Source organism: Drosophila pseudoobscura, chromosome X (assembly GCF_009870125.1).
Source record: "Drosophila pseudoobscura strain MV-25-SWS-2005 chromosome X, UCI_Dpse_MV25, whole genome shotgun sequence".
Lineage (NCBI taxonomy): Eukaryota > Metazoa > Arthropoda > Insecta > Diptera > Drosophilidae > Drosophila > Drosophila pseudoobscura.
Genome location: NC_046683.1, coordinates 62,270,762 through 62,298,376, shown reverse-complemented (window position 1 = coordinate 62,298,376; position 27,615 = coordinate 62,270,762). Strand labels below are relative to the sequence as shown.

Sequence of the window (27,615 nt, the reverse complement as noted above, 5' to 3'; positions counted from 1 at the left end):
GATTTAAAGGCATTCTTACTGCAAGTTCTTTTTTGGAAGTTTTCCATTGTGCCTGGCACTGCAGTGCACTGGAGTGGCTTCTTTCTGGTTTATTGCGGAAAACACCCCAAAAAGAAGCACTCTTTTCTGTGCTTCTCGTTTCTGGCTAATTAAATAAATTTCGAGACACACAAAGCCCCAGAGAGTGCAGCGAGCGCATCTGTCTCGTCAAAGGCAGCGGCAGCTTCAAGTTAATCTACCTCATGGCTTAATTGCTGCCACTGCCACTGCAAATTGTACCCAAAAGGCCAACAGAAGCAGAGCAGTCTCAGCTCTAGGAGTCTCCTTCTCCTTCGCCTTCGCCTTCGCCTTCACCTTCACCATCTCCATTTCCTTCCTCCATCTGCTGGCCCTGTCTAGGACGCTAACTCATTTTAATGATGCTCCTACCTGGGACGCCCTAAGTGCAGTGGCAGTGGCAGTGGCAGTGGCTTGGCTGGTGTCGTCTTCCGCCGGTTTGGTCTCAGCCTTGGGGCAATTATGGCCAACTTGGCTGTGCTTACATGTGGCCAAATTGTTGTGGTCGTTGCTAGCTCCATCGCCGTCTCGGGCGCATTAAAAATGAATAATGTGCGCGACTTGGGCGCACAATTTATGCACTCGTTGTCCGACCGCATCCAGATGCTTACCGCGTGGGCCAGAGCCAGTGCCAGGCCAGAGCCAGTCCCAGTCCCAGTCCCAGTGCCAGTCTCAGTGCCAGAGCTTGGCCCTTTTCAATCATATATAAATCCATGCAATCAAATTCCGTTGGGCAATACAATTAGCTTCGTCTTCGCTCCCTCTAGTCTCCGGGAAAAATAAATTTGCTGCATGCTTTTGGGCGCGCAGTTTATTAGGCTTAACCTACCTGTCCAGGTCGAGGTACCAGGCCCTGGTCCTTGCTTATGCTTTGATGTTCCGGCTAAGCCAGGGTAAATTGATTTTCCCTGCTGGCCACGGGTCCGTGTTGTTGTCTTTATTTTTATGCCACGGACCCCACGAAGTCGGCAATAAAGTTCAAATGAAGCGAGTCGCTATTAAGTTATGCGGCTTTAGTTCTTTAGTCCCCCCTCGGCATTGTTCCGTGTTCCTCCGGTGAATAAGTGGGCGCATAAATCGTCAACGAATACGGAATGAAATGCTGTGGAATAAGCTGAAACAATGCCAGTCCATTGCCAGATAAACCTCTCACTCGAAGGGCGTAACAGTTACCTAGATGGTAGCCACCTATCAGAGTCGTACAGCTGCTGGATGAGATTAAAGTTTATTTCCCGTACGTCTTTCCTTGCTCGCTACAGGCCCCTACCACTACCACTATCCCTACCCCTACCCCTACCCATACCCATACCCCGGGAAACCTCAGCGCCCCAAACTGTACTGCGGTTTTAGTTGCATTTGACTTTGCGGTTTGACGTTGTTGCGCTTTCCCGTTGTTTTGTTGTTTTTATGTATTTGTTGCTCTTGCTGCCCCAGACCCAGCCCCAGCCCCAGTTCGTGCCCCACTCCTTGTGTGCAGCACACGCAACAGCTTTTTGTTCACACTTTCGCCTGGCAAAAACAATTTTCCTCCCAAATCAGACTAGGAAAGGAGCGTAGAGCGGAGAGCGGAGAGCATAGAGCGGAGTGACTGCTGCCTGCCCCGCATGCATTGCGGTTTCTGTTGCATAATTATTATGTTGCGGTTGCCAACCTTCCCCCGTAAACCCGTACACCCGTACACCCCCCCAACAAGCACCCCTGCACCCGCATTTGCCACCAGCCATCGCCATCGCCATCGTGTTGCTGTTGCAGTTGTTGCAAAAGCATTTACCTTGTTTGTGGTTCGGTGAGCGCTGGCAACAGTTTTTCAGAGGCCCCTTTCTGGCCTGGCCCGAAATTACTTTGGGCTGGGTCTAGGAGGATGTTGGGCGAGAGGCTGGTCGGGGCTTTTAAATCTTTGACGTGCAGTTTATTTTGATGGATATACATAATAGTACATTTTTCTGCTATTTTACGCCCTCCCCCGCTAACGTCCCTCAACTTTAACGAGTTTTAAAATGGTATTTGTGGGCGATTGTCATTTGCTGATTTGATTTGAAAGTTAATTGAATTGCACCCAACGAAAATAATCATCAGTGTAGAAGCTACGGCATACCGATTCCCTACTATAAAAGAGTATTTGCCTTAAATATTTTAACTTCTGAGCCAAATTCCACTGATGTTAGAGGCGCTTTGACATGGGTTGGATTACTATGCGAAGAATCTGGCCTACTAAAGGGTTCAAACCCCCTTAAAAAGGACACAAAACTAAACAACAGACGGGTGACTGGAAGGACAACTACACAATTTCAGGAATAAGTTCCACCAGAAACCAGAAACGGGGGACTTTTTCGGCTGCGTTCAACAAATGTTACACAAAGCAGCAGAAAGAGATGGACACAGAGGCAGGGGCAGAGGCAGAAGCAGAAGCAGAGGGAGCGACAGAGAAGGGTGAACAGTGACTATTTGGCTTGTCCTGCTCGGGCTTCTTCTTCATCTGTTGGTGTCATTTGTTAAAGAGGCTTGTCAACATGCCTTGTAACAAGCTGGCTCGGACTTCAGAGTCAGAGTCAGACTCAGTCTCAGACCGTCCCCCTCCACCCCCCAGCCAGACCCAGGGGCAGAGTAGACTCTAAAGTGGAAGGCAAGGCGAAGAACTTTTGGGGAAAAGAAGCCAGAGACAGGGCAAGAGAGAGGCAGAGGGACAGGGACAGGGCCAAAAGCAATAATATTTCAGCTTTTGTTATAGGTTTGGCTCTCGCTTTCGGATCGTAGCTGGTGTTGGTGTTTGTTCGTATTTTGTAGCATACTTTTGTGCATTATTTGCACAGCACTTGTACGGAACTAGAGACGAAGGCGTCGCTTGGCTTTGGCTTTTCAATTTGCCAGAGACATTTGTCTGTGTGTGTACACAAAATATTATTTTCTTAATTGGTGTTTATTGTGTGTCAGACGCACACACGCACCCGCACACACACACAATACATACATACACCAGCAGCAGACACAGACGAAGACGAAAACGAGGAGAGGTGGCTGTAGGAGAGTGGTATACTTTTAGGCCAGCACTCGAGAGTGCCATAAAAATGTCAGCAATATGGCCCTGGGCCTGGATCTGCCGCTGGATCTGGATCTGGATCTGAATCTGGCCTCATCTATTAAATTGTTAGAGATGGAAACACACAATTTCTGCCTTGTTGAAATGTAATTTCCAGTTTGGCTCTTTCGTTTGTGTCCCATTGTCCCTGCGGCCATGCAAAACTCGTTCGTCCTTTGCGAATCAGGCAAATTTCCTAGTCAGTCTGAGAACAAAAAGTTTCGCCTCCGTCTCGGACTGTATCTCTCGTCCAGTGGCAAATTGCTTATGAAATTGCAATTTGAGCCCGCTCTGGACACTGATTTTTATTTAATTTGGCTTGCGGATGCCTAAGACTCAGAGCTGGATACTCAGTGGAAAATATATCACATTACACGTACGGGGAAAACACAAGGACACTTTCCGACGGAGCTGCAACTATTTTGCATGTGGGACTTTCATTGGTGTCCGTTCGTCCGTCCTTTCGTCCGTCTGTTGAGCAATGGATTCGCATATGAAGTGACTCCGAGCCGAAATGTTATTTACTAAAGTTGCAAATCCTCAAAATGCTTTAGGCCTTTGTCCAACGAAAGTTTCATTGTTTATCAACTGGCAAAAGGTAGTTGAAAGTTTCTTTCTTTCTCCGGCTCTCGCTCTTTTCTGGCCAAAATCAAGAATAATGCTCCCACTGGGCATGTCGGCCGTTCGTACGTTGCACGTAAGAGAGAGAGAGAGAGAGTATGTGCTGGGGTATAAGTATGGGTATGGAGAAGGGGATGGACACAGCCCCCATGGACTATATGTGATTTGTATGCAAAGTGCTGGGGCTCATGCCTGGCAGAGTTCAATTTCAGGCGGCTGGGTCGGGTCGAGTCGGGTCGGGTCGCAGTTGTGTTTGTGTTTGGCAGCTCGTACGAGCACTCGTAGTTGGCCATATTGATAAGTTCTGCCTGCGATAAACTTGATTAGAAATGCTGGTCAAAGTTTTGTGGACACATATGTCTCCTCTGTCTACGTCTACCCGTTGGAGTGACTTGAAACGACATTAGTTACCTGTCCGGGACATCATATGTTGCATTCGGATGAGATTATTTGATTTCTTTTGGCATGAGATGCATTCAACTGCGAGTGCCGTGCCGCAAATGCAATTTTCAGTCAGTGGGCGTACGAGCAGACATCCACAGATGAGTGGAGGTCGGCATCCATCCTAGCCTCCATGCTAGCATCCTTCATCATGCATCAAACAAATTCGATAGCCTTGCCGGGGCATAATAAGCGTAAACGTTGGCTAACAAGATTCATGCTACGCTCTTGCGCCCAAGAGGCAAACATGCAATGGCCATCAACGTGGTCCAGTCGGAGCGACCTATCCCGCTCATCCCCGCTGCCATCCCCGCTCCCATCTCTGGTTCCATGCTCGGTTGTCGGTCGTTGGTCGTTGGTCGTTGGTCCTCTCTCCGACAAATGACTGTGACGCGACCGGTGGCCAACGAATGTCGCGCGCTTAATGCAACTTTGTTGCTGATGCCTGTCCAGACTTCCCTGCCTCCTCCCCCTGTCAACATCGGAGGCAGCAGCAACAACAGCAGCACCAACAGCAACAGTAGTAGCAGCGATTGAAAAATCCCACTAGGGCGTTTTTAATTGGATTTTAAAATACTTGTCCCATGCAGCAACAACAGCAGCAGCAGCAGGAGCGGCGGCAGGCAACATCAGGCATCACAGGCAGGCAGGGGCCGGGGCCGGGGCCGGGGCAGAGAACCTGGCCCGGGCATAACATGAGCCTGCCACTGCCCTTACTACTGCTGCTGCTTCCACAATCCTTCCAGCCGACAAGGCCAACATATCGACCCAAACCCCGTTAACAGTTTGGGACGGCGGTTGGGGGGCCTCAACACGCTCGTTATCCTTGTTTCCTGCTGTTGCTGCTACTCCTGGTTCTCGTTCTGGTGCTGTTTCTCCTCCTCATCCTTCTGCCACTCCTGCTGCTGCTACTGCTGCTGCTGCTGCTGTGCACAATTTGGTTACGTGTTTGACCAGCGGCGATTTTTCATGGCAAGGCATTTTGGGGTATTTTTTTTTTTTTTTTGTAACCAGGGGGAGAATTGGGGTTTCCCATACATTAATGGCATTGCAAATTTGTATTGCAAATGTGCAAGTTGTGGCCAGGCATGAATACCATCCAGGCCCTTCACGCCCCCTCGGGCCCATTCCTTCCCCCATAAATACCATAATCGCATGTGTTTGCATGAAATCTCGTGCAACTCAATTGTCGTACCATACTTTTTGGGGCAGTCAGAGATTGACCCATTAAGGCCAAATGTCGCCCGATAACCCGATGGAAAAGTACGGCACTTGGCCATAATGGTACCGTATCGGGGGAAACCATTATGATGAGTATTTCTCAACGGCTGTAAATACAAATAAACTCCTGCGCGAGGAAGCTCTGGGACTGAGGGGTGGCAGAGCTAAATACAAGCAACAACTTTTCCCGACTATAATTTTAATGACAGCTCAACTTTTGCATTATCATTAGCATATTTGATTAAAAAGTGTCATTAGGCTCAGCTCAGCTCTTTTGCTTGTCTCTCCTGTCTCCAGTCTCCAGTCTCCAGCGCTGCCTCCTGCACTTTTCACGCTTCACCGGAAGTTGCACAAGACGCTAAAAACTTGGCGCACTCGCTCACATTTTAATTTCAACTAATTGCCGAGAATCAGGGATTCTAAGAGAGAGGGATCCCCCATCTGTCCCATCTGTCCCATCTCTCTGGCAGTTAAGTAATTAAAGAGTTGCACTTTGTTAGCTTTAAGGAGGAGCGTTGTCCTGCCACCTGTCCCACTGTCCCACTGTCCTGCCATCCTGCTGTCCTGATGTCCTGTTCCGCTAATTGTCAGGAGTGTTCGCCACTGCCTTGGCTTGATTTGTATGCAAATTGAATTTGACTTCTTCTTTTGCGAGCACTCTTACAATCGTACATCAAAGCAAAAGTCGAGCTAACTGAACTGATGAGCTCCGACTCGGACTTCCGTCTGAGTCACCTCTTTGGCTGGCTAATTTGCTTTTAATTAATATAATGACTCCAAGTTCGACAAATTATCCCTGATGATAGTTGGTGCGTCGCGTAGCCAGAAAAAGGTAAATACGAGTCAAATGGAAACATTCCCAAGTCCAATTCCAATTCCAAGTCCAAGTCCAAGACCTCATCCTTGGAGTCCAACTCGAGTCAAAGATACACAAATTAGCTGGATGGCCAGTATTTCCTTAGTGTTTGCCCAAAACGCTAATGAATGTTATATCGTAGTACGAGTGTTTGACTTGGAGGGTTGGGCAGGATAAGGAGGAGGAGGAGGAGGAGCGGGAGGAGCCTGCTTGTGGAACTTTTCAATAAATACGAAATGAGATAAAGAACTTACCCCTGCCCAGGAACAGGAACGAGAAACACCAGAGTTATGTAACAAAGGAAACATTTATAAAGCATTTTCAGATATCATTTGGGCCATCAGATACAATAAGTGGGACTGTTACAACAATTTAAGCCTCCACAATGTTCCAAAACTTTTGGCTCAGAAAAGTTATGCTAAGAAAAATATATTTCACATAAACATAAAGAAGTCTCCCCCTAAAAAAATATTGTACAAACAAAAAAGAAGAAAAAAACGGACAGAAAAACACGAAAAAAAAAGGGAATACAAAATCAACTTTGATTTAAGTTTACAAAAATGCTTAGCAATTGCCTTGCTTTTTTAGCTTTTTTGTGTTATTTTCTGTTGTTTTTCCATTTCGTTGTTCGCTCTCGCTTTTTTCGCTCTGCTTTGCAGCTGTGTGTGGATTAACAGGCAACAAAATATTTTATTTTTTATTGTTTAGCAACGCTGATTTGCACTCTTGTGTCCCCTGCCCATGCCCCATGCCCCATGCCCCATGTCCCCCCGTCCGCTGTCCGCCTACGCGCCTGTCCGCTGTATAGGACAGAGAAATTCTGGATTTTGTTGTCACTTCAACACACAAAACATAAAATACACAAGAGTCGAGTCGAGTCGAGAGTCCACAGACGAGGCGGGCCGAACAAAAATCCACTTGAATTTTTTACACTTTATTTTTTGTACATTTTCTGGGAGAGGAACCCAAAAAAAAAACGAAAACAAAAACGAAAAGGAAAAAGGGGATTCGCTTCCAGCTCTTCGCGCTGTTTGCACGCGAAATTTGCGCTTGTCTGCCTTTCGGCTTGTCAGCTCGCATGTTGCATGGTTTTAGGCGGGATTTGTTCTGTTGTTCTGCCTCTGCCGCTGCCACTGCCTTTCCACCACTCCCTTAAAACTCCCATCTGGAATAGCGTCAACTACAAAGGCAACAGATACAACCAGGGCAACCAGAACAAGCAGGGCAGGAGCAGGAGCAGGAGCACGAGCCCAAGCCACAATTTGGACACCCACCCAGACCGAACCCTCGCCGGGCCAAGGGTTTGGGAATTAGACATTTGGGAGGGTTTTCAAACGGCTATAGCTGTGCCCCATCCCTTTCTCTGGGGTGCTGGAGGGTCTTAATTTTCAACATTGTTGATGTTGTTGCGTAAAGAACAGAAAAAACAAGCGAAGAGCAAAGGTTAAGCCCAGGAAGATAGCCCGGCAGAAGCCCTAATTAATTCCTTGGCTTGGGGTTCGGGAAACACAGAAGATAAATAGACTAGACTTCCTAGGGAAAGTATGGATAGAGGTAAATAATGTACATGCTCGTATGTAAAATATTATAAATTCAAACTATCCAGGTATACTGCCCCTTCCCCTGCCTCTGCACCTGCCCCTGCTCCAGCCTCTGATGAAACTCTTAATTTGTTCTCCATTTACAAATGTAAAACAATACTTGAACCATTCCGCTTTTACCGCATTTTAAAATCGCTTTCAAGCACCAGCTTACATGTGGCATAAACCGCACTTACTCCGACTCTGTCCCTCTGTGCCTCCGCCTCCCCTGGAAAGTCCTTACTTTTTGTGGTTATTACTGTATATTAAATTAGCATAAATGATTTTTAATAATTATGCCATTGAAGCCGGGCCCTGAAAACCCACCCAGCCCTCTCCGCCCAGCAGCTGGCACCCAAATTACAATATAATGAGCGCGCAAGTGCAGCGAATATTTTTTGTATATGTTCGGTTCGGTTCGGTTCGGTTTGAATTTTACATTCCCTCCATTCCAGTCCAACGCAGGCCGACTATTATTTTTATATAATGGACGATGATGGGCGCTGAGTCTGTGCGTTGCCTGTGCATGCCCCCCTCGCATGCCGCTGCCATGATGCTGCCACCCTATGTCCATGTTGATTTTCATGCTAGAGTGCACGAAGCGATTCTTGCAAAAATGTTTTTTAATTGCACTTAAAATTTTATTTAAATGCTCCCACACACATACACACACACACGCATACACTCAGGCACATGCCATGCCACCGAAACCGTCGCGGCTGTACGAGTATCTGAAGCTGCATCAGCTTACGGACCCCATCCCCATTCCTCCCCCCCCCACTCAGCACCACTCAATTGGTCTTTGTGGAATTTTTCCTGATTTTTAAATTCAATATTCAATATTCAATATTGTGGAAACTTCCGTTATTTTCCGCAAGGGATGGCGAAACAATTGAGTTCACCTGACTGAATTAGTTATACGATCAACTAGTTAATCAATCCCGAGCGTTAATCAACATATCGTACATCTCACTTGCAGGCTGCGCATTCGTCAAATTCGGAACGCAACAGGAGGCTCAGTCAGCAATAGCCAATCTACACGGAAGTCAAACTATGCCGGTAAGTGACTACAAGCCATATGTGGCATCCATACCTTAAGTTTAGTATAACTGTACAACTGATATAACCTGATGCCGATGTCCGCATGGGCGGGCAGGCTGTCATTTCCCACGCCGCTTGGGGAAATTAGAAAATTGTGTGTGTTTTTGTTCACCTTCTGGCCAGAGCCCAGAGCCCAGAGCGGAGCACCCACCCATCTTGGCTCTGCTTTCTCGAGCACATGATGGCACTTGTGTGCGAATAATACGAAAATAATGAAATTTCAAACCTGAAGTACGCGTACTCGGGTTGTTGTTGGAAAGTACTTAGCAAACTTCATTTAAGCTACAAGTGCCCGCCCCGTTCCGCCCCGTTCCGCCCACCTCAAACTTTCACTTCACGTTTTATAAATAAAATTAGAATTAAATTAAATGCCAAGCAGCAAAATGTATTATTATTTTTCCTTTTGCGCCGCACTTCAATGGGAAATCAAGAAGCTCGTTCTACTCTAATTTTCTAAAAAATAAAAAATAAAAATACGTGAAAAGCAAAAAGTGAAGGAAAAAAATAAATCAAAATAGCTTTTGGCCTGAGAGAAAAGCGACAGACAGACCGAAGAAGGACGACGGTTTGCCGCCAAGTGACTTCATTATGCTCGAATTTTGTAAGGAATCACCATATACGTCGTATAGTCGAGGCTGAAGCTGAGGCTGAGGCTGAGACTGAGGCTGAGGCTGCGGCTGAGACTGAGGCTGAGGCTGCGGCTGGGACTAGGAGTGCGGCTGTAGCCATAGCTATAGAGCGAAGAACCGTTAGCTCTATGACAACGTAGCCCGGGAATTATTTCGTCTTTTTTCTCGCTTTGCTTCTTGCGAAAAATAAATGAAATTTGCATGACACTTGAGTTATTTTGCACGTAAATTGCTTCTTTTGACAAACAAACAAGCAAATACACAAACCAGCTGCCGGGACACTAGAGAAAGGGGGGGGTGGGGGCTTTCTCTGTGCAAGAGGGAGAATGGCAGGGACTGGCGCCATTGTTGTATTTTCGGTGTTTACAGGCAGCAGCAGCATCCATCCAGTGCAATCCCAAGTCTCCATCCAAGAACCATCCTTACCCCTCACTCTCTATCGCTCTTTCAGCAAACGAATTTTACATTTGGGGTTTTGTGTGTTTGTCGTCTCTTTCTGCCGCTCCATCCGTATCCCTCTCTCTCTCTCTCTCTCTCTATGTCTCTCTCTCTCTGTCTCTCTCTCTCTTTGGGACGCTGCGATTCTCAAGTCGACAACTCGTTGCCGCATTTAAATTCAAATTCAAATATTGTTGATGAAATTTGTTGCTTAATTTGCAATTTAGATGCGTTTTTAAACAAACGCCGCGCTGCTGCTGCTGCGGCTGCTACTGCTGCCTGAGAAATCATGTGTTTACTTAGGCGGAAGTTGATGATGATGATGGCGACAGGATGGGGCACGAATTGTGGCAGTAACTGTGGCACCAACTGTGGCAGCAACTGCGGCAGAACGGAGGACAACTCCAGCCGCGTAATTACAGCTGTCTGTGTGCGTGGATTCAGGGACATTCAAATCGATGCCAGTTGCCTCCGAGCTTCCGGGCCACAGTTACACTTTTTCTGGCTACGGCTCTGGCTATGGCTCTGGCTCAGAGCTGGCGAAAACTTCAAAAATATAGCCGCAAGTGAGGCGCCGCAGCCACAAACAAACAAAACGAGACCCAATTCCACTTCAGAGGCAAGTGCAAACACTTGGGGCTTAAGTCAATTTCAATTTCAAGGGGATGCCGTCACATTTTATAGCTGATTGCAGTCGATATCCAGAAAATCAAAGCGTATCCCGAGGCCCCCTCTATGCCTCCCCCCAATGATCGAAAAGGGTTCTCAATCTAAGATGAAATCTGTGTAAGTTGGAAGCTGGTCCCCCGAACATTTCCATAATTCTTTCCCTGTACAACTGCGGAGCTTCGTCTCCGCTTCAGGCCTACATACAACTGCACTTTAACTCCAATTACGCTGGCTTGGGACCACCTTTTGCCCGAAGCAATACACGCTTCGAGTGCCTGACCTGGCCCGACCCGTGACTCGGCAACCGACCGGCCACGACCCCGCCCCCAGCCCCCAGCGCCCAGCACCTGGCCAGAAGGCAGGGCCCAAGCCGGCAACATGCACATGAAGGACTAACAACGACAGCTGCAATTTTTCACCTGGCCAATTTTTAAGATGAGCAGCATTCCGGACCCCTAAACGAGGACTATGGCAAATTGCTGCCTTGGAAAAAACCCTGTGCAAAGGCTTGGGAAGGAGCAGAGCAGTAAAAAAGAACGAAGCAAAGCAAGTTGTACATTTTTTCTACTTGTTTTTTTTTTTTTTAATTTTAAGAGCGCGTAATTTTTGTATACCTGCCTGAGCATTAAGCATTTTAATGTCAGTGTGGCACCGACCTCCCCACCTCGCCACCTCCTCCGTCCAAAGTTGGCTGTAATTGCAATTTGGCATTACGACTGCTCCGGTCCTGGGTCTTGGATCCCGGGCTCAGGTCTCTCTCTCTCTCAGAGAGTGAGTGGTGCACCCTCGGTTGGACTGGGGCTGGAGCTGGGAGTGAGGTAATTAGCGCTAAAACGACGCCAGCTGCTGTGTTGTATAAAAATTTTAGCTGCCACACTTTTTCCCGCACCAGGCATACATTAATTATATAACCAAGTGCAGTGGGAGGCAGGAGGATTAGTGGGCGTAGTGGGAGTACCAAAGGGATGGTGGGGGAGGGGGGGACACCGAATTGATTGCCTACCTGCAGGCGTCAAAGTTGCGCCAGACATAACCGCAAGTTAATTTCAAGCTTAACAAAGTTCTCTCATCGGTGCGGGGTGGGGGGTGCGTGGGTGCGGCAGTCCACTTTCCATGCCCCTCTCCCCATTCTGGCTTTCATGCTGATGTGCCACAGAATGCTTTTAAAAAAGAGATGCAGAAGAAGAGCATTTTTTGATTACGCCAAACCTTAAGCAGCTTATGAACGCCCCTCGTTCCGGGACTGGACGCAGCGCTCATTAAAAAGGAATTTCCAGGGCGAGAATACATGGAAAGAGTCCTTCGCCTGCCGCATTGGGGCACCACCGGATCCCGGAACCCACCTCACACCCCTCACACGTTCGGTCCGTTGTTAATCTCCTGGCACTCAACATGTTATAAGTCGCTTTTAGTGCGGTTTGCAAACGTTTTTCTAAATGCAAAAAAAAAAACAAAGAACAACAAAAAACGAGCAGGAACATTGCGAGTTGCAGCTACGGCCGCGACTCTACATTTCTACCCGACACTCAGTCAGTACGGCTTCCCACCGCCAGAGGGCACATACTGCAAGAGGAAGAGTGAGAGAGAGAGAGAGAGAATGAGTTAGTTCCTTCTGGCTATAATACTGAACCAATCGGACCCAAACTCGGCGATCTGGTGGATATGATTACATTTCTTGTATCTTCAAAACTTTGCATGTCACAGATTTTCGTCCTTTGTGGACACTTATAACAGTGTGTCTCTATCAGTATAGTCTCCGGGATCTAAGCGGACAGACAGACATGGCTCTATCGACGCGGCTATTGATGCTGATGCAGATATTATATATACTTTATGGGGTTGGACGCACTTCCTTCTGGTTCAAATCGAATATACCCAATACGCTTTTTGAGTATCGGGTATTAAAAAATACACAAACAGAGAGACGTGGTGTAGGCGGGGGGAGGAAGCTTACAGTTTACAGTTGTAAACAATAATTTCGTATTCACTCAACACCCACACACACACACACACACACACAGACACAGGCACACGCACACACAAGTGGACATAGATAGAGACGGACACAAACACAGGCATTTGCATAAGCCGCTGATGCGATTTGTTGCTGTCCGCCGTGCTTCTGTGGGCGCGGCTTAGAAGTGGGCGTGGCCCGGGCACTTGTTAATGAAAGCTCGCGCATGCATTAAAGCTGCCGCTGGCTCTAAATGCTTTTGATTGACGAAGCGCAAAATCCTCAATGCCAACACACACAAAATATAAAATACAAAAAAGTAAGTGAATATAAAAATAGCGCACTGCCTGTGGTGGTGGATGGAGCAGGGGGCAGGTGAGAAGTACGCGATGGAGGGGGCGGGGGGAAATGGGTAAGCCCGCACAACACATAAATAAATATTTTAAATTACAAGCAGACCCCTGGACTGAAACGAGGGCAGTGAAACGGCAGTCCCGCACCTTTGGCTGCCACACTTTTCCGAATAAATTAGTCAATTAGCATTTCCATTTTTATTTGTTTCGTTTTATGGGTGAAAAAGTAAGCGGGGCAAGGCAGGAGGGGGAGCTGTGTACATGGCGCGATAAGAAGGGACCTGCCACGAATAGTGGCCATTATGGTCGAATGGGAATACACACTTCATAAACATTTGTCACACCTTCCTCATTATGCTGTACACACACACACACACACACACACTCGCACACCCAACACAGATACAGGCGATGAGAACATGTGTTTTTCCAGCCATGGAAGCACTCATCTCCATCGTTATCGTTATCGTGGCGTCATCAAAGACGCTTTTCCCAGCAGCAAGCTTGCTCAATGCGCATTTAAATTTCAAATTAATTTCTCGCCATGTGAGCACAAAAAGAGAAGAAAAACAGCAGGAATTGAAAGAAATAAGAAATCTGCAAGCTGACAACGCTCATGCACAAATACATACACACAAGTACATACCTATAGAGGGGAAAGTCCCTGAATAAATACGAGCGGAGTCCGCGCTGTCCCAAAAAAAATGATATGCGAGGAAGGAGGAGGAGGAGCAGTACCTGGAGCCGGAGCTGGAGCTGGAGCCGGGGACATCTCGCTTCCATCCCATCAAACCTGTTTTCACAGTCATTTCGCAGAGAGGGTCCCGTAAAATATGCAAAAGAAGAAACATTTTTGCGCGCAGTCCGCACTGCCTTTTTCTTTTGCTCTTAGACTAAAGGGTATATTGTATTCAATCAATTTTATGTAACAGTAAGATTATCTAGGAGGCTGGAAGAGGCAGAGCAACCTTCCATGTGGTGTCCCAAACAAATCATTTCCCGATCAATTGAAAGCCTGTTCCTGTTGCTAACTTCGAAAGGTTATTCCAGATAGATTTCGAATACTGAGTATCTTATAGTCGGTATGTGGCAACTATCTCCTTATTCTACTGACGCTGACGCTGGTGCTGATGCTGGGGGTTCCCCATTTTGTTTTCGCTGCTCATGGCTGAATTGACGCAACATATGCCAGTCGAATGCTGTGCGGCGGCTGCTACTCCTGCTTCTCCTGCTGCTTCTCCTCCTCTTCATCCTCCTCCTCCTCCTACTGTCGCTCCTTTTGTTTTCCTTCCCTCTGTTCGGTGTGTCTCGCATCAATTATGCTTTTATTTATACAACAATTTTCGTTCTGCTGGCCGTTCAATTTTCGTCAGCAGACGAGCAGAACGAGCTGAGCGAACGAGCGCCGCCTTAATGCGACTTGACAAAAATGGCGTCCAATATGGCGCAAATGTGGCTGTGCTGTGGCTGATGTACGCTGTACGCCATGCTGGGTGTGTGGGTATGTGGGTGTTTGGGGGGGGCGGGAGTTTCTTCTTAACGCTTGAGCGCCGCCCTCACACGCACACACCATCAAACGCACACCCACACATACGCGCACAGATCGCACCTTGGCGCGTCAAGATGACGACCAGGAGAACGTTCCCGGGTCTGTTCTGGGGTCTGGCTTTCTATTTTAATTCACACGCCATTGTTGCGCGGCGCCTAAAAGAAGACGAGGCGAAGTTGAATTTCTAATGTGCAGCAGCTGCTAACAATGGAAGTGTGGGGCGGTGGCGGTGTGAGGCAGGTGATTGTGGCATGCGGAGAGGCAAGGGGCACCAACCTGATTGTGTTTTGGCTGTTCTTCTTGTGTTTGTGCGCTTGTACACGCGTATTGTGTCCTTCTTTCTAAAGCATACTTATGAGCGCGTTTAAGCAATTTTTAAATCGCTGTCGTGTAAGCCAGTACCAGCGTGTGTGTTAGTAACAAGCACCACCTCGGGAGGAGCGGTTAAGGAAGACACAATCCACAATCCGTGTGAAAATTTGGGGAGCTGGAAATCTCGTAAGTGGAAATTTAAGCAACACAAATTGGGATATTTACAGCAATATCAAGTAAATTTAAGCCCATTTGGAGCAAGTAATTTCTAGGTCTTGATGCCCATATGGAACATTATTTTGGGAGCCAGTAAAAGGAAGCTTCTTGTTAAAATATAGTTCTATACCATATCAATGAAACGAATTGACATATCCGATCATGGGTAGATCTAAAGCTTATGCCACTCCTCAATTTAAGTCGAATTTTTCAAGATGACTCTTAAGATCTCAGAGTGTGCCCAGATATATCAGGTATATATCCCAGAAACGGCTTTAACCATATTCAAATATAAAACGCCGTCTCGTTATGTTCTGTAGGTCTTTAATTACGTTCTTTTAAATTGGCTTAAGACATAGAGCCAATGTTTTGGAATCCTTCTTCTTTAGCTTACAACTTTCACACTTAATTTTTAGCTTCTAAAGATTTTCATAAGCAGACTTGCAATACAATAGTGCGACAGAGGCAACATAAATCTTGGGGATACTTGGGCAAAGCCAGGTCGACTCATCCACCACTAAATCATGTTTGATGTTTAGCATATTAGACATATGCTCAGGGCTGGTGTTGGTGGCCCCAACCAACCCTCTTCCCGGTATTGATTTGCCAGCCAATCTGGTCTCCACTCACTCCACGGTGCGGCCACCCTCTTGGGCCGCCTTCAGCTTTCAGGCTCCATCAATTTCAATTTCGCTCCAGCAGAAAATCCAAACAACGGCTGCCACATACAATTTCTGCCATTGGCTCCAGACTGGCGTTCCTCGGCTCGTTCGCCGCCTCGTTCACGGCCTGGGCATCGGCGTTTTTCGGTAAACTAATTTTCTTGCTCAATATCTTGACAGTGAAATTGGCACGCGGCAATGTTGCCAATCAAACCCCCACGCACCGACCGAGAGACAGGCAGGCGGACGGACGGAGACTGAAATAGAAGCAGCTCCTCCCAGGAGTGGAGCATACTCTTAGGTGCCGTGCCACCTGTTTTGCTATTGACATCACGTTCCGCGTTCACGGCGGATTCTAGCCCAACTCCTGGCTGCCGGCTGAACGCCTCCTGGCGAAAATTTCCTGCGGAGTGGACATAAATATTTTGTTTTTAGTCGCCCGGAAATTGAAGTGGAAAGGCTTTCGAGTGCAACATCTTCCAACCGAGAAAGACAGAAGAGACATCTCACATTTCCTTGCCCCATAAAAGAATCACTGGTAATGGCTTTCTTTGGGGTTCTTCCGCTCATAAAACCAAGTCATGGCAGCTAAAAGCTCAAAACTTCCGGCTTTTTTGTGTCCGAACGCGCGTGCATCATTAAAAGTGGCATCGGGCCGTATTTCTTCGCCAAAAACTGTGTGCAACATAAAAAGCGCTGCAGCGGCAACAGCAGCAGCGACAGCAGCAGCGACGCGACAGATTCACAGTCTACAGTTATTCGCCTCGGAGGCAGCGTGTTATAAACAATTTTAATAGACTTGCTTAAGGGCAAACGCTTGCAGGTAGACCGACTTGTCTTTGTCTGTGCTACAGTCATCCGCAGGATCCTCAGGAGCGAAACATTGTGGACGGTCTTGCAGCTGCTTCATCATCATCCCTGATGTACCCCCATTGTCTTTTGCATTTCTTCTTGCTTCTGCTACGTGCCGCTCTGCATTCGCCTGCCGTCGTCCGATTCGGCGGCTACTTAATTTAATGCACGTCTGTTTGCATAAACCCAAACCTTATTGAATCGGGAGAAGCAGCAAACAGCGGGCACAAGGCAGAAGGCAGCAGGCAGCAGGCAGCAAGCAGCTTGCAACATGCAGCGGGGCATCATCAATGTATGGGCACGTTCGCCGCCAATACTCTGGGAGCCGGCGAATGATGAGCAAACTTCAATTCGCTGCCAGTCACTGCCTAGGAGCCGTCTGGAGCATAAACTTTAATGAGCCGCACGAACTGGCCAGGAGAAATTGAATGCTGACGTGATTTTCGGCACACGAAACCCTTGCATACTTGTGGCGAAGGCGCAGCAGAAGGCTAGGGCGAAGGCTAAGGGAGGCGAGCGAGTTTCAGGAAATGACTAAGAAAACCCACTACAGCAGTCATCACCGTATCTCCATATCTGTATCTGGTTCGGTTCGGTTCGGAACGCTTCTATCCTGTTTGGCTTTGTTTGTTGCATACCTTGAGGCGCTGTCAACCGCTTGGCTTTTGCATTCGCCTTTCATTTAAGCCGCAATGAGAATGAGAATGAGATTGAGAATGGGAGAACCCTTTCCCCGAGGCCAATGGGGCTGTTTTAGATTTCTATCACACATCGGGCGGGTGGTGGAGCTGTGGTGCTGTGGCGTTGAGACCAAACCAAACACTTCAAGCTTCAAGTCAAAAGGGAAACCGGGCCCAGCCTTCTTCCGCTTTACGTGCCAATGATGACAATTGGTTTTCTTACCCTCCCCGGCTCCGCTGCTTCGATTTTGCTATTTCTTTCGTTTCGTTTGGTTTCCTTTCCGTTTCTGTGTTTTTGTGTTGCACGTCGTCGTCAGTTTTTCGCCGCTTGTCTACAATTTCAATAAAATTTTATTAACGAATTCCGGCGAATGGTCGGCGGACGGAATCGGCGATGACAAGGCAGGGCCGGGCACAGCCAGACTGTGGACATTTTTATACCTCCACACGAATGCGAATCGATATTATTATTACAATAACAACAGCAGAAGCAGCAGCAGCAGCGGCAGCGGCAAAAGGCTGGCTGGCTGGCTGGCTGGCAGGCAGGCAGGAAAGAAAAAGGAAGTGTGACATGGCGGATGGGGCAGGGGCAGGGACAGGGGCAAGGCAACTGTGGCAATTGCCTGTCAGCATTGTACTTGTCGATTTTGCAGCTTACTTTGCTGGCATTGCATACTTTTAAGGCGCTTTGACAATTCTTTTTATCTGCGCCCAGGACCGAAGGCAAGGACTTACTTGGCTTGTTTGTTTGTCATTTACGCCAACCACCCTGCCACCCCCTTCCACCGACTCCACTCCACTCCACCCCCCTCCTTGGCTGCCTGCTCCCCTGCCTCTGAGCCAAGTTGAAAGCCCGCAGTTCAATTCTCAATGGCGCAGCAGTTTTTCTTTCTTTCTAATGGCGACGTTTCCGCTCCGTGCCCGACGTCGCCGTCACAGAGTTTGTTTTCTTCTGCCGACTCTCCTCTCACTTTCTCACTCCTCTCAGTGTTTTTCCTCCTCTCTGAGATGCTCTTCCCACCCACCATTTTGGCCGCCCAAAAGTTGACATCAATTTCTGTTCAATTTTATTATTTTCATCTTCATTTCAGCGCCAAATCTATAATTGTATTTATGTCAACTTTTTTTAAATAGATGATGTGCTTAGGGGGTCCCTTGCCCCTGCACTCTCCACAGGCTTGTGGAGTGTGGGCGTGGCATTATAATAATGACTTTGCTTTTGTAATAACGACTTACGGAAATGTTTGGGCATGTCATTAGCGTTTGGTAAGAAATTTGTCTTCAAGCGATATTATTAATAGACGGGAAAAGGGCCAAGAGGGCAAACTAGAGTCTGACTCGGAGAGTAGCGTACTACGAGTACGAGTATATTTATGTGGGCGCCAGAGAGTACGAGTACGAGTACGAAGTACGACTATGCAAAGCAGCAGCTAGCCAGAATATTTATGGGGAAAGTTACAAGTGCAATATAAATTAAATGTGTGTCTGAGGAGCAGAGAGGGATAGAGAGACACAAAGACGATGTTGCATGAGTAATGTGAACATGCAACTACCGAGAGTAGAGAAGTCTTGTTGAAAGCGCAGATATCTGGGAAATATATATAATCCGGCCTCCAACAGTAGCTCCAAGTAGCTCTTTCATCCTCTCTCTTAACCATAGTCCAAACATTCTCGATTCACAAAAACTTGCTAAAAACTCGAAGCGAACCCTGGCCAAAAACTATCAACTGTAATCAAGTCTGGGCTGGCCTGGCCTGGCCTGGCCTGGCCTGGGACTAAAAGCCAAAGCAAAAGCTGCTAAAAAGCATTAAGGCGCTGTACCTCCAGGCAAACGTCCAGAGGGGGGGACGCAGGGTGGCGAGGGGAAAACTATAGACGGAAGTCGGCAGACATTAGTGCCAAAAGTGCGTCACAAACAATATTTCCGTATCAGGCAGCAAAACTAAAGCGCAGGCAGAGCCTAGACACTTTTCAAGAGATTAAATTTTGGGTCTCTTCCCCTCCCTTCCCTTCCCGTCCACCCATGGCGCAGTGTCTGCCATGAAGCGACGAAACTGTAACGAAACATTTACGGTGAGCACACAGATACGAGCACGAATACGAGTATGAGTACGAGTACGAGTACATACATGCATGCATCCGAGCGCACATACACGAGAAGTTTTGCCAAACAACAATAGGAAGGACAGATGAGAAGGGGAGGAGAAAGGCTTAGAGGATGATGGGATACTCGTAAGAGAGGGTATGGGTATGGGGACGGGTATGGGTACGGGTATGGGTATGGGTTTGGCAACCTGCAACTAAAATAGCCAGCAGCATTTTTGCGTTTGTGTTGTTTAAACATGCGCAAAGTTCGGGTTTTTGAACTTTTATCAAACATACGCCAAGCCAACCCGATCCGATCCGAGGCGGAACGGAACGGAGCGGAGCAACATGGAGCGGGAAGGTCTGGGACGGTCTGGGCCTGGCCAAGAGCAAGCCGAGACATGCAGCATACTTTTGGGATGGCCCAGCAAATCTATCCTACCCTTCTCGCATCCACGTATTCTCTATTCTATCCTTCTCTCGCTGTGTGTACTGGTGAGGATGTAAAAAGCAACTATCAGCGCCCTGGGGCCGGGCTCTTGTTATTCCAGCTTGGCTCATTTCCTCCTTTGGGGGGACTGGCCGCCTCCGACTGATACAGTCAGAAAGGACATTAAGGAAATTACCAAAATTAGTAATAGCATATAAATTACCCGCAGCCCAAAATGGGGACTCTCGGAGAGAGCTGTGCAATAGATAGAAATTAAAATTGTACTCTACGCATTCGCCGTGGCATAAATATTTCATAAGACTCGCGGCTGTTGCCGCATAAAAAACTTGACAGCTGTCAAAACTTGCCGCGCTGTCGTTCTCTCTGTCTCCGTCTCCGTCTCCGTCTCTTTGTTTCACTGTCTCTCTGTCAGTCTGTCTGTTTAAAATTTACATTGCATACATTTGGGAACTCTTGACGGCTTTCAATTTTCATTAAACTAGGCGGATAGCAGCGCCATCAGCTCCTTGAGGACTGTGAGAATCTGTTCTCGTTTCCGGGGCGCAACAAATAACGAAATTCCACAATGAAATCTTTTAATCCCAATGAACTGTGCAGATCTGTCCGAGTTCGTGTCCGCGTCGTCATCTCTGCTTCGCTGCCTGGAAAACAACAGGCAAACGTTTCAGGCATTTACTTTATCGACAAGGGATTAGGTCTGGCCAAGAACCATCCACGTAGCAGCTACTCCTGCTGCCTCAGCCTCTGGCTCTGCTCCTGCTCCTGCTCCAGCGCCTGCTCCAGCGCCTTGCAGTGTTGTTTTCCATTTGGTTTCGTCCCGTGACCACTTTAAATTGAGAATTATTGTCGCAAGCAACTGTCTGTGTGTCTGGGTCAGCCCGGGGGTCCCGGCCCCTGATAAGGATATATTGTGTCTCACGCAGTTTGGACAGCTTTAATCTCGGGCCAAGCTCCGGAGTCCGGACCGAGCGCGTACGTGCTTAATTTTGTTTGCACTTTTAAGCCAGCCTCCAGCCCCAGCTTCAGCTCTGGTTCAAGCTTCGACTCTGGACCAGCGACGCCTGCAGTTAGGCTACAAAAATCATGGGGAATCGCCAGAGGACAGAGGATGGGGCCGCCGCATGCGCTTGGCCAGGGATTAGCGCTGATTGAAATTGCAAATGAAAATTTATTTTTACTGCGCCTGGGTCGAGACCCCCGACACCCGGACACCCGGACACCCGACGCCCGATACCCGTCACTCGACCCCGAACCCGGCCAATGTTAGTTTAGCTTGGCTCTTGGTCAGAGAAAGGGAGCGACCGGGGAAAAGACCGCCTGCGGGTCCAAGAGAGTGCCCCATTGTATTAAAATTTAATTGAGTTACTGACATTTTATTTTTGTATAATTAAATTAAGCCCCGGCTTAGCGTTTGATTTTAATTTGTGCGACATTTGTCCGCTCAGGCAGCCGGGACAGTTCCGTCTGCATTAATGTGTCATAGAAAATGCAGCTGCCCGAATCCCCGCTAATGCCCCGGCCCCATCCGCCTGCGGTGCCACCAATTATTTTGCCATAAATTTGTTTTATATAAATATTAATGCGACTGCCGCAGGATTAGTTGCGAAAATTATGTCGCTTTTTTCGAGGCTCTTTAAAGCCCACTCGCATTCGCAGGCGTTGGCGCATAATTTATTGTCCTGCCGACTGAGTGTCTGTTTGCACAGCTGTGTCCGGCCAGGAGCTTAACCAATTGATTGGCTGGGCCGACAGAAGGGGAGCGTGACTTATATGGAAATTAATATTCCCCCAGCTCCCCCTCCCACTGATGCTGTTCGGATAGAGATCTTTATTGAAGCCGGACGAATTTTTGCTAATTAAGAAATGCTCGGAGGAGCGGCACACACAGTTTCAGTTTGCTGTGGGGATAACAATGGCGAAGAGAGTAGTCGCCTAAGCAAATATTAACCATCCGCCATGTAAGCCGCGCTTTTGCTCAGCCACTTTTTTAATAACACAAATTTCATTATTTCAACAAACAGAGGGGTGTGCTCCTGTTCCCCCTACGGTTTTGGTTTCGTTACGTTCCGTTCTGTTCCGTTCCGTTCCCTTTGCATGTACATACAACGTTTTTAATTAAAAAATCCTTTGGTCAAGCAATTACGGGGCCACATTAAAATAAACACTGAGCCAGGACCAGCACCAGCCCCAGCCCCAGCCTCAGCCTCAGCGCCAGAAAGATGGAAGTGGGAACCAGCAAGAAGCAAGAGGCAGGAGGCTGGGGGCGGGAGAACCCTGGACCCTTGTTGGCACATTATTAAAGCGGAATGTATTACAAACTAAGCTTTCATCTAAGGGAACGGGCACCCGACCCCGGCTTCGGCCCCGGCTGACCTAAGTAAATATTAATAATACATATTAATAACGACGGGCGCTGGCCTTTCGGCTATTTGCACGTAATTCCTGTAATGCATAATTACGGGCAGCAGATGCCGATGCAAAGGTCCCTTTGGGAGGGCCGGAGGCTGGAGGCTGTGGGCTGGGTCTGGGAATTTGGGATTATTGAGGCATTAGGCAATTACAAATATTTTCCCGTTGCACGTCAAATGCGTTCTAAGCTTCAATAAAGAAGAACCATCTTACATCTCCATATCTCATGTCTACCCCCCGCATGTTCCGCCGAGCAGAAGCCACACCTTTGGCACGGAATTTATGGCACACTTTTAGGCGCACTGTCATTAGAATCGGAATTAAGCCTACGCAACTTCAATGCCTTCGTGTCGGTGTTGGTGTCGGAGTGTTGGTGTCGGTGTCGGTGTCTGTGTCGACGGCCTTTGCAGGGCTTACTTAAAAATTACATAAATTTTGCTTTATGTGCCACTGAGCCAGGGCCTGGCCTGGTCCGGGCCTAAGCCAGGCAATCTTTTAAAAACCCATCCATAAAGTATGCAATTAAATTTTCACTTAAACGATTATCACATAAATCCCCACATAGCACATAGCACACATTGAAACGGGCAAATGGGACAGGGGGAGAGAGGGAAAGCGGGTGAGGCAGCAGGAAACGTAGAAACGTAAAGACCAGGCCAGAGTCAAACGTGTTTGCATTTAAATTAAAAGAGCCATTTTTCTTCGACACGGCCACGATTAGAGCGGCGTGAGCCAGAACCAAGGTGGGCATGCCAAACAGACAGAAGGGACGGTCTAACGACCACAAAGAGCCCGCCCACCTTATGATAAGACCATTACAGAGTCTGGCCAAGTATCTGCTCTGAACCGCAGCACGCCTCTCACGTACGGAACACACACGGAACCGAGCCCAACCGAACCGAACCCGTTGTATATATATTTGCTTATGTTAATTGCCGTTGAATCCATTTCCATTAAGATGCAAGTCCTGCTCTTGACGATAATTCCACACACACAAAAACACACACACACGGACAAACACATGCGCAGTGATGGGAGGAGGTTGGTCGCATAATTGCTTACAGGGGAGAGCGCACAAAAGTATGCCTTGACCGAGGCAAACGTTAAGCTCGAACCGGTCCTGTTTTCAGTCCCGTCCCGGCCCGGCCCAGCCCGGCCCAGTCTTGCTCCCTCGTTGCCTTTGCTTTTCAATATGCACAGCAATATCCTTGGGTAAACACAGATCCTGGTCTCTGCCCTGGCCCTGGTGCTGGCCTTAGTCCTGGTCCTGGCCCAGGTCCCGTCATGTGGCAGCTTCGGCTTGGCCATTTTATTACAATAACAAAAAAGCCCTGGCATACCAAGTGGCGCACTAATGCCAACGCACCGCACAGGCCCTGCTGCCCCCCCGCTGCCCTGCTGGGCTTCTTCCCACCGCCACTGCGGAATCTCCGGAACGTGCTCTTACATATTAGTAAACTTCATAATTTTTAATTGATACATTAAATTCCGTGCAAATATTGATCGAGCTGAGTAGTTGCCACTCCGCTGGGGAACGTTTCCATGCGGCTTCCGTCGGGGTGGCATCTTAGTTGAGTGACAGCTTAGCGATGTAAAGCCCAGTTTATTATGCATGGCGAGATGGCTGGGATTACTTGGCCAATGCTCAAAAGTAGGCAATGTTTGCCAAGCCTCGTCTCCGTCTCCGTTTCCGCCTCCATCTCCATCTCCGACTCTGGCAATATACAACATTCTTTTGGCTTTCTTTGCTTCTTCCTGGCATCGGGATGTATTAATAAGCTGCGCCTAAAAAGTGCTCGCAGATCAATCTAAGTGCTGGCTGGGCTATCCATCAGTCTGGAGTCGTGTTCCATTAGTGGACTGTTGCCCTTTTCATAATCTGCCTCTTCACACTGTATCTCTAAGTTCACACAAGAAATTCGCATTCATATTCGGAGGCGGGGGAAAGCTTATGATATTCCGACTGTTTGCTGTCTAGGGCCAAACACTCAAAAGCAATTTGCCCGCATTGACTTTGCCGTTTTCAGTTTTTTTCCAGTGCCAGTGCCAGTTCCAGTGGCAGTGCCAGTTTGCAGCTTTCTTTTTCGGCACTCTCTCTATCATCGACGACTCGTAGTCTGAGCAACGGGCCCCATTTGGCACTCAACCGCAAATGCATTTCAACGTAAAGTTTTTAAACAAATATTTGCTCAACTTGCAGCCGAGCCGTGCTTGGTTGGGCTTCGTTTTTTCCCTGTGGGTCTGTGCCTCAGTCCTGGCATTCAAACAATGCACAGGCTGCCTGGCAGGCAGGAGTCCGGGTCCAGACCATGCAGCCAGCCATAAAATGAGCAAACGGTGCGCCATGCGGTATGCAACAGTTTTTTGTGAGTGTATCTCTCTGTGCACGCTCCTTTCACATTTGCAGGCCCGTGAAGGGCAGGGCCAGGGCAGAGCCAGGGCAGGGCCAGGGCAGTGCAGGGCAGGGCCGAGGCAAACAAATGGCACAAAAATGTATTTGCAACTGTTGCGGCCAGGACCTTCTCTTGGCAGGCGACTCCATAAATGAATGTCCTTTTGATTTTGTTCAACGAGCCTAGCGAGCGACTCAATTCAGCAGCTCCAGAGGCTCCAGCAGGAGCTCTAGAGGGCCTTTTGTTTCGGTCTGGCCCGGCATTCTTCTAGGCGGCCCACCTACTACCCGTACTTCCTCTCGGTTCCTTTCTTCTCTTCGTTTGTAGGAATGTTTTAATTTGTTTTCCTATCCGCCAGCAGCTCTGTGGCGCTTCTTTTTATTGCCCTGCCACGGGCTCGGTTTGATTGTTTGCCTCTGCCACTTGTTTATGTGCGGCCGATTCCTGGACCCACTCCCCACGCTACGGCTTCCTCCGATTTCTGTTTGCATTCATGACACACGACACACGCGGCATGCTACGGATACTCGTGTTTCCCTCTGCTTTCTACTCCGCTGCGCTCCACTGTGGTGGGTCGTTAAATCTCCTTCTTATATACACTCACATATTTCTTTTATTGTTTGTTGCGATGATTAATTGAAGTCATAATAATATGGCGAGAATTTCAATTTCATACAAAAATATTTAATTAAAACATTGGCTCATTCCCCTCTCTTGTGCTTTCTTTACTTACAGGTAAGTGACGTCCATATCCGTCCAGATCCTCGACAAAGCGTAAGTCCATTCGCCTAATGAACAACAATATCCACGGGAAAATCTATTTTCTGGAGCGGGTGTGGGTGCTCTGGGTAGTGGGAGTGGGAGTGCAGTCACCGCACGCTTTTGTATTTAATTACAAAAGCAACTATCTTTCAATTATTTACACCTGCAACAAAAACCGTAGCCAGACCGTGTCCGTATCTGTGTCCGTGTCCGTGTCTGGCCTCAATGGGGCTGCACTTCTTGGCAAGCCAAACAAAATATATATCCGCTCTTTACATTGATTACCCCATGGACTCCGTCCTGGGTCCTGGGTTCTGGGTTCTGGGTGGCGGAGTCCTTAGTCCGCGCAGTCACTTACTCTCGCCCACTTGACGACCGCGCCCACTTTCGATAATTAATTGCAGACATCAGTTGCAGTTGGCAGTGTTTTCAACTCTGGATGGGGTTTTTGTTGGGTTATTTTCCGGGAGTACCAATGGGAGTGTGATTGGGAGCAGGAACAAGGAACGGGAGTTGGAGGATGGGGGATGGAGAAATGGAGCATCCCATCAATTTGTCTTTCAGTTTGAAGCATACTTTTAGGTGGGCAAGCAATTGTTCTGCAGACGCGCATCGGGCATCGGGCACCGCGCATCGCGCACCGAACTGAGCTGAGCTGAGCTGGAGTGAAGTGCAATTACAAATGCAACTCAAGTAGCATGGCATCTGGTAGTCAGACGAGAGGGGGACGGACAAAACGCTTCAGGAAATACTATTAGTCGGAGTGACACAGGCAAATAAAAGCAGGTGGAGCGCGGAGGACAACGGAGAACAATGGAGAGGAATGTCGACCGCCAAAAAGTATGCAGTGAATCGGTGTGGGCAACGAACGTAAATCTGTTATGAGCACTCCGCTAGCTAAACATTCATTGTACATTGTACATACGAGTATGTGCTGCAATATTGGAAATCCTATTCCAATACCGTTTAAAGATCAACAGCTGATTATTTGATTTATCGAGTCTTTGAGCCTTTCCTCCCACAAGTCCGATCAGCTGCTTGCTACGGACATGTCAATTTATCGAAGTGAACGAAGATTTATTGGCTGTGCCATTTCATTGGCACTGGCACTGGCACTGGAACCGGTAGAAGGATACCAGTTCCTCATCCGCCAGCAGGCAAAGCTGTGCAGGCAATGACCGCAAATCTAATAAAATAAAATAACAATTAATATGTGCTTTGTCTCTGGCTCTCTGGCTCTATGGCTCTATGGCTCTCTGATTTTCTGCTTTGCTGCTTTCTTCTAGCACTTTCGCTATCCTCCAACGCTTTGCGTGGTTTTTAAAAGCTTAAACGTGTTGGGATGCCCAGCTCTCCTTTCTAGTTCCACCTCCTAAAAATTAAGTTGGAATTTCAAATTACCTCACTGAGAACGAGAACGAGAACAAGAACGGAGAAAGAGAGGAGAGTCGTGCGGGAACGCAGTTAACTCGCGGAATTTAATTAAAAGAATTGTAAATGTTGCTTGTGGCACTTTCCGCGACTCTCTGCGACTCCTACTCCTACTCCCACTCCTACCCGACTCCCCGATAGTTAAAGTCGGTCTGGTCTGGTCTACTTAGTCTAGTACGGCTCATAAATGGCCCGGCTTCGGAGTATCCGCTGACTAATTGCATTTTATGAATATTGCATTGCATTTGCCGTGACACGGGACCCGGGGACTGGCAGTGCTGCCGGGGCTGGCGGTGCTGCCGGGGCTGGCGGTGCTGGAAGATAAATGGCCAGCAAGCGGCTAAGTGGCTGCCCCACTGCTGTGTCCGCTATCCGGTGTGGCTGTTTGATTGTCGTCGTCCCTCAAAAGTTAAACCTCAGGTGTGTCCCTGCCAGTGCATTAGATTAATGAAACGCTGCCGGGCAGTCATGCGGCGGGTCGGAACTTTTCGGGGGACTGGAACCCTTTTCCAATAAATGCCAAATTAATTAAAAAATACAGCGCAAAAGTAAAGAAAAAGCCAAACTCAAGCAACCCGAAAAGGAAAACTTGAGACACAAAATGAGGTTTTCCTTCTCCATTCTCCGTTTTCCTTTTTTTTTTTATATGCGTTTCTTTCTTTTCATTATATCCAGTATCTGTGTGTATTGTATTTTCTCTCTTTCGCTTCTCCCTTTCCCCTGCTGCTCAACTTGAAAGTGTTAATTAAAAATTGTTTCACAGTTTAGCTGCGAAAATGAAAATTGAAAAAGGCAAAGGGAGTCAGTCAGTGAGTCA

The 27,615-nt window shown here is 47.9% G+C and overlaps 1 protein-coding gene across 42 annotated transcripts in view; it reads left to right on the top strand.

The window, feature by feature from the left end:
• The window catches only part of bru3 (bruno 3), a 316,608-nt gene that overhangs the window by 256,075 nt on the left and 32,918 nt on the right, over positions 1 to 27,615 (top strand). For all 42 annotated transcript variants that reach the window (XM_033381811.1, XM_033381812.1, XM_033381803.1 and 39 more), the window contains one exon: positions 8,832 to 8,911. In XM_033381811.1, the coding sequence (XP_033237702.1) occupies positions 8,832 to 8,911 (80 nt within the window). The remainder of the gene's footprint in view (positions 1 to 8,831; positions 8,912 to 27,615) is intronic.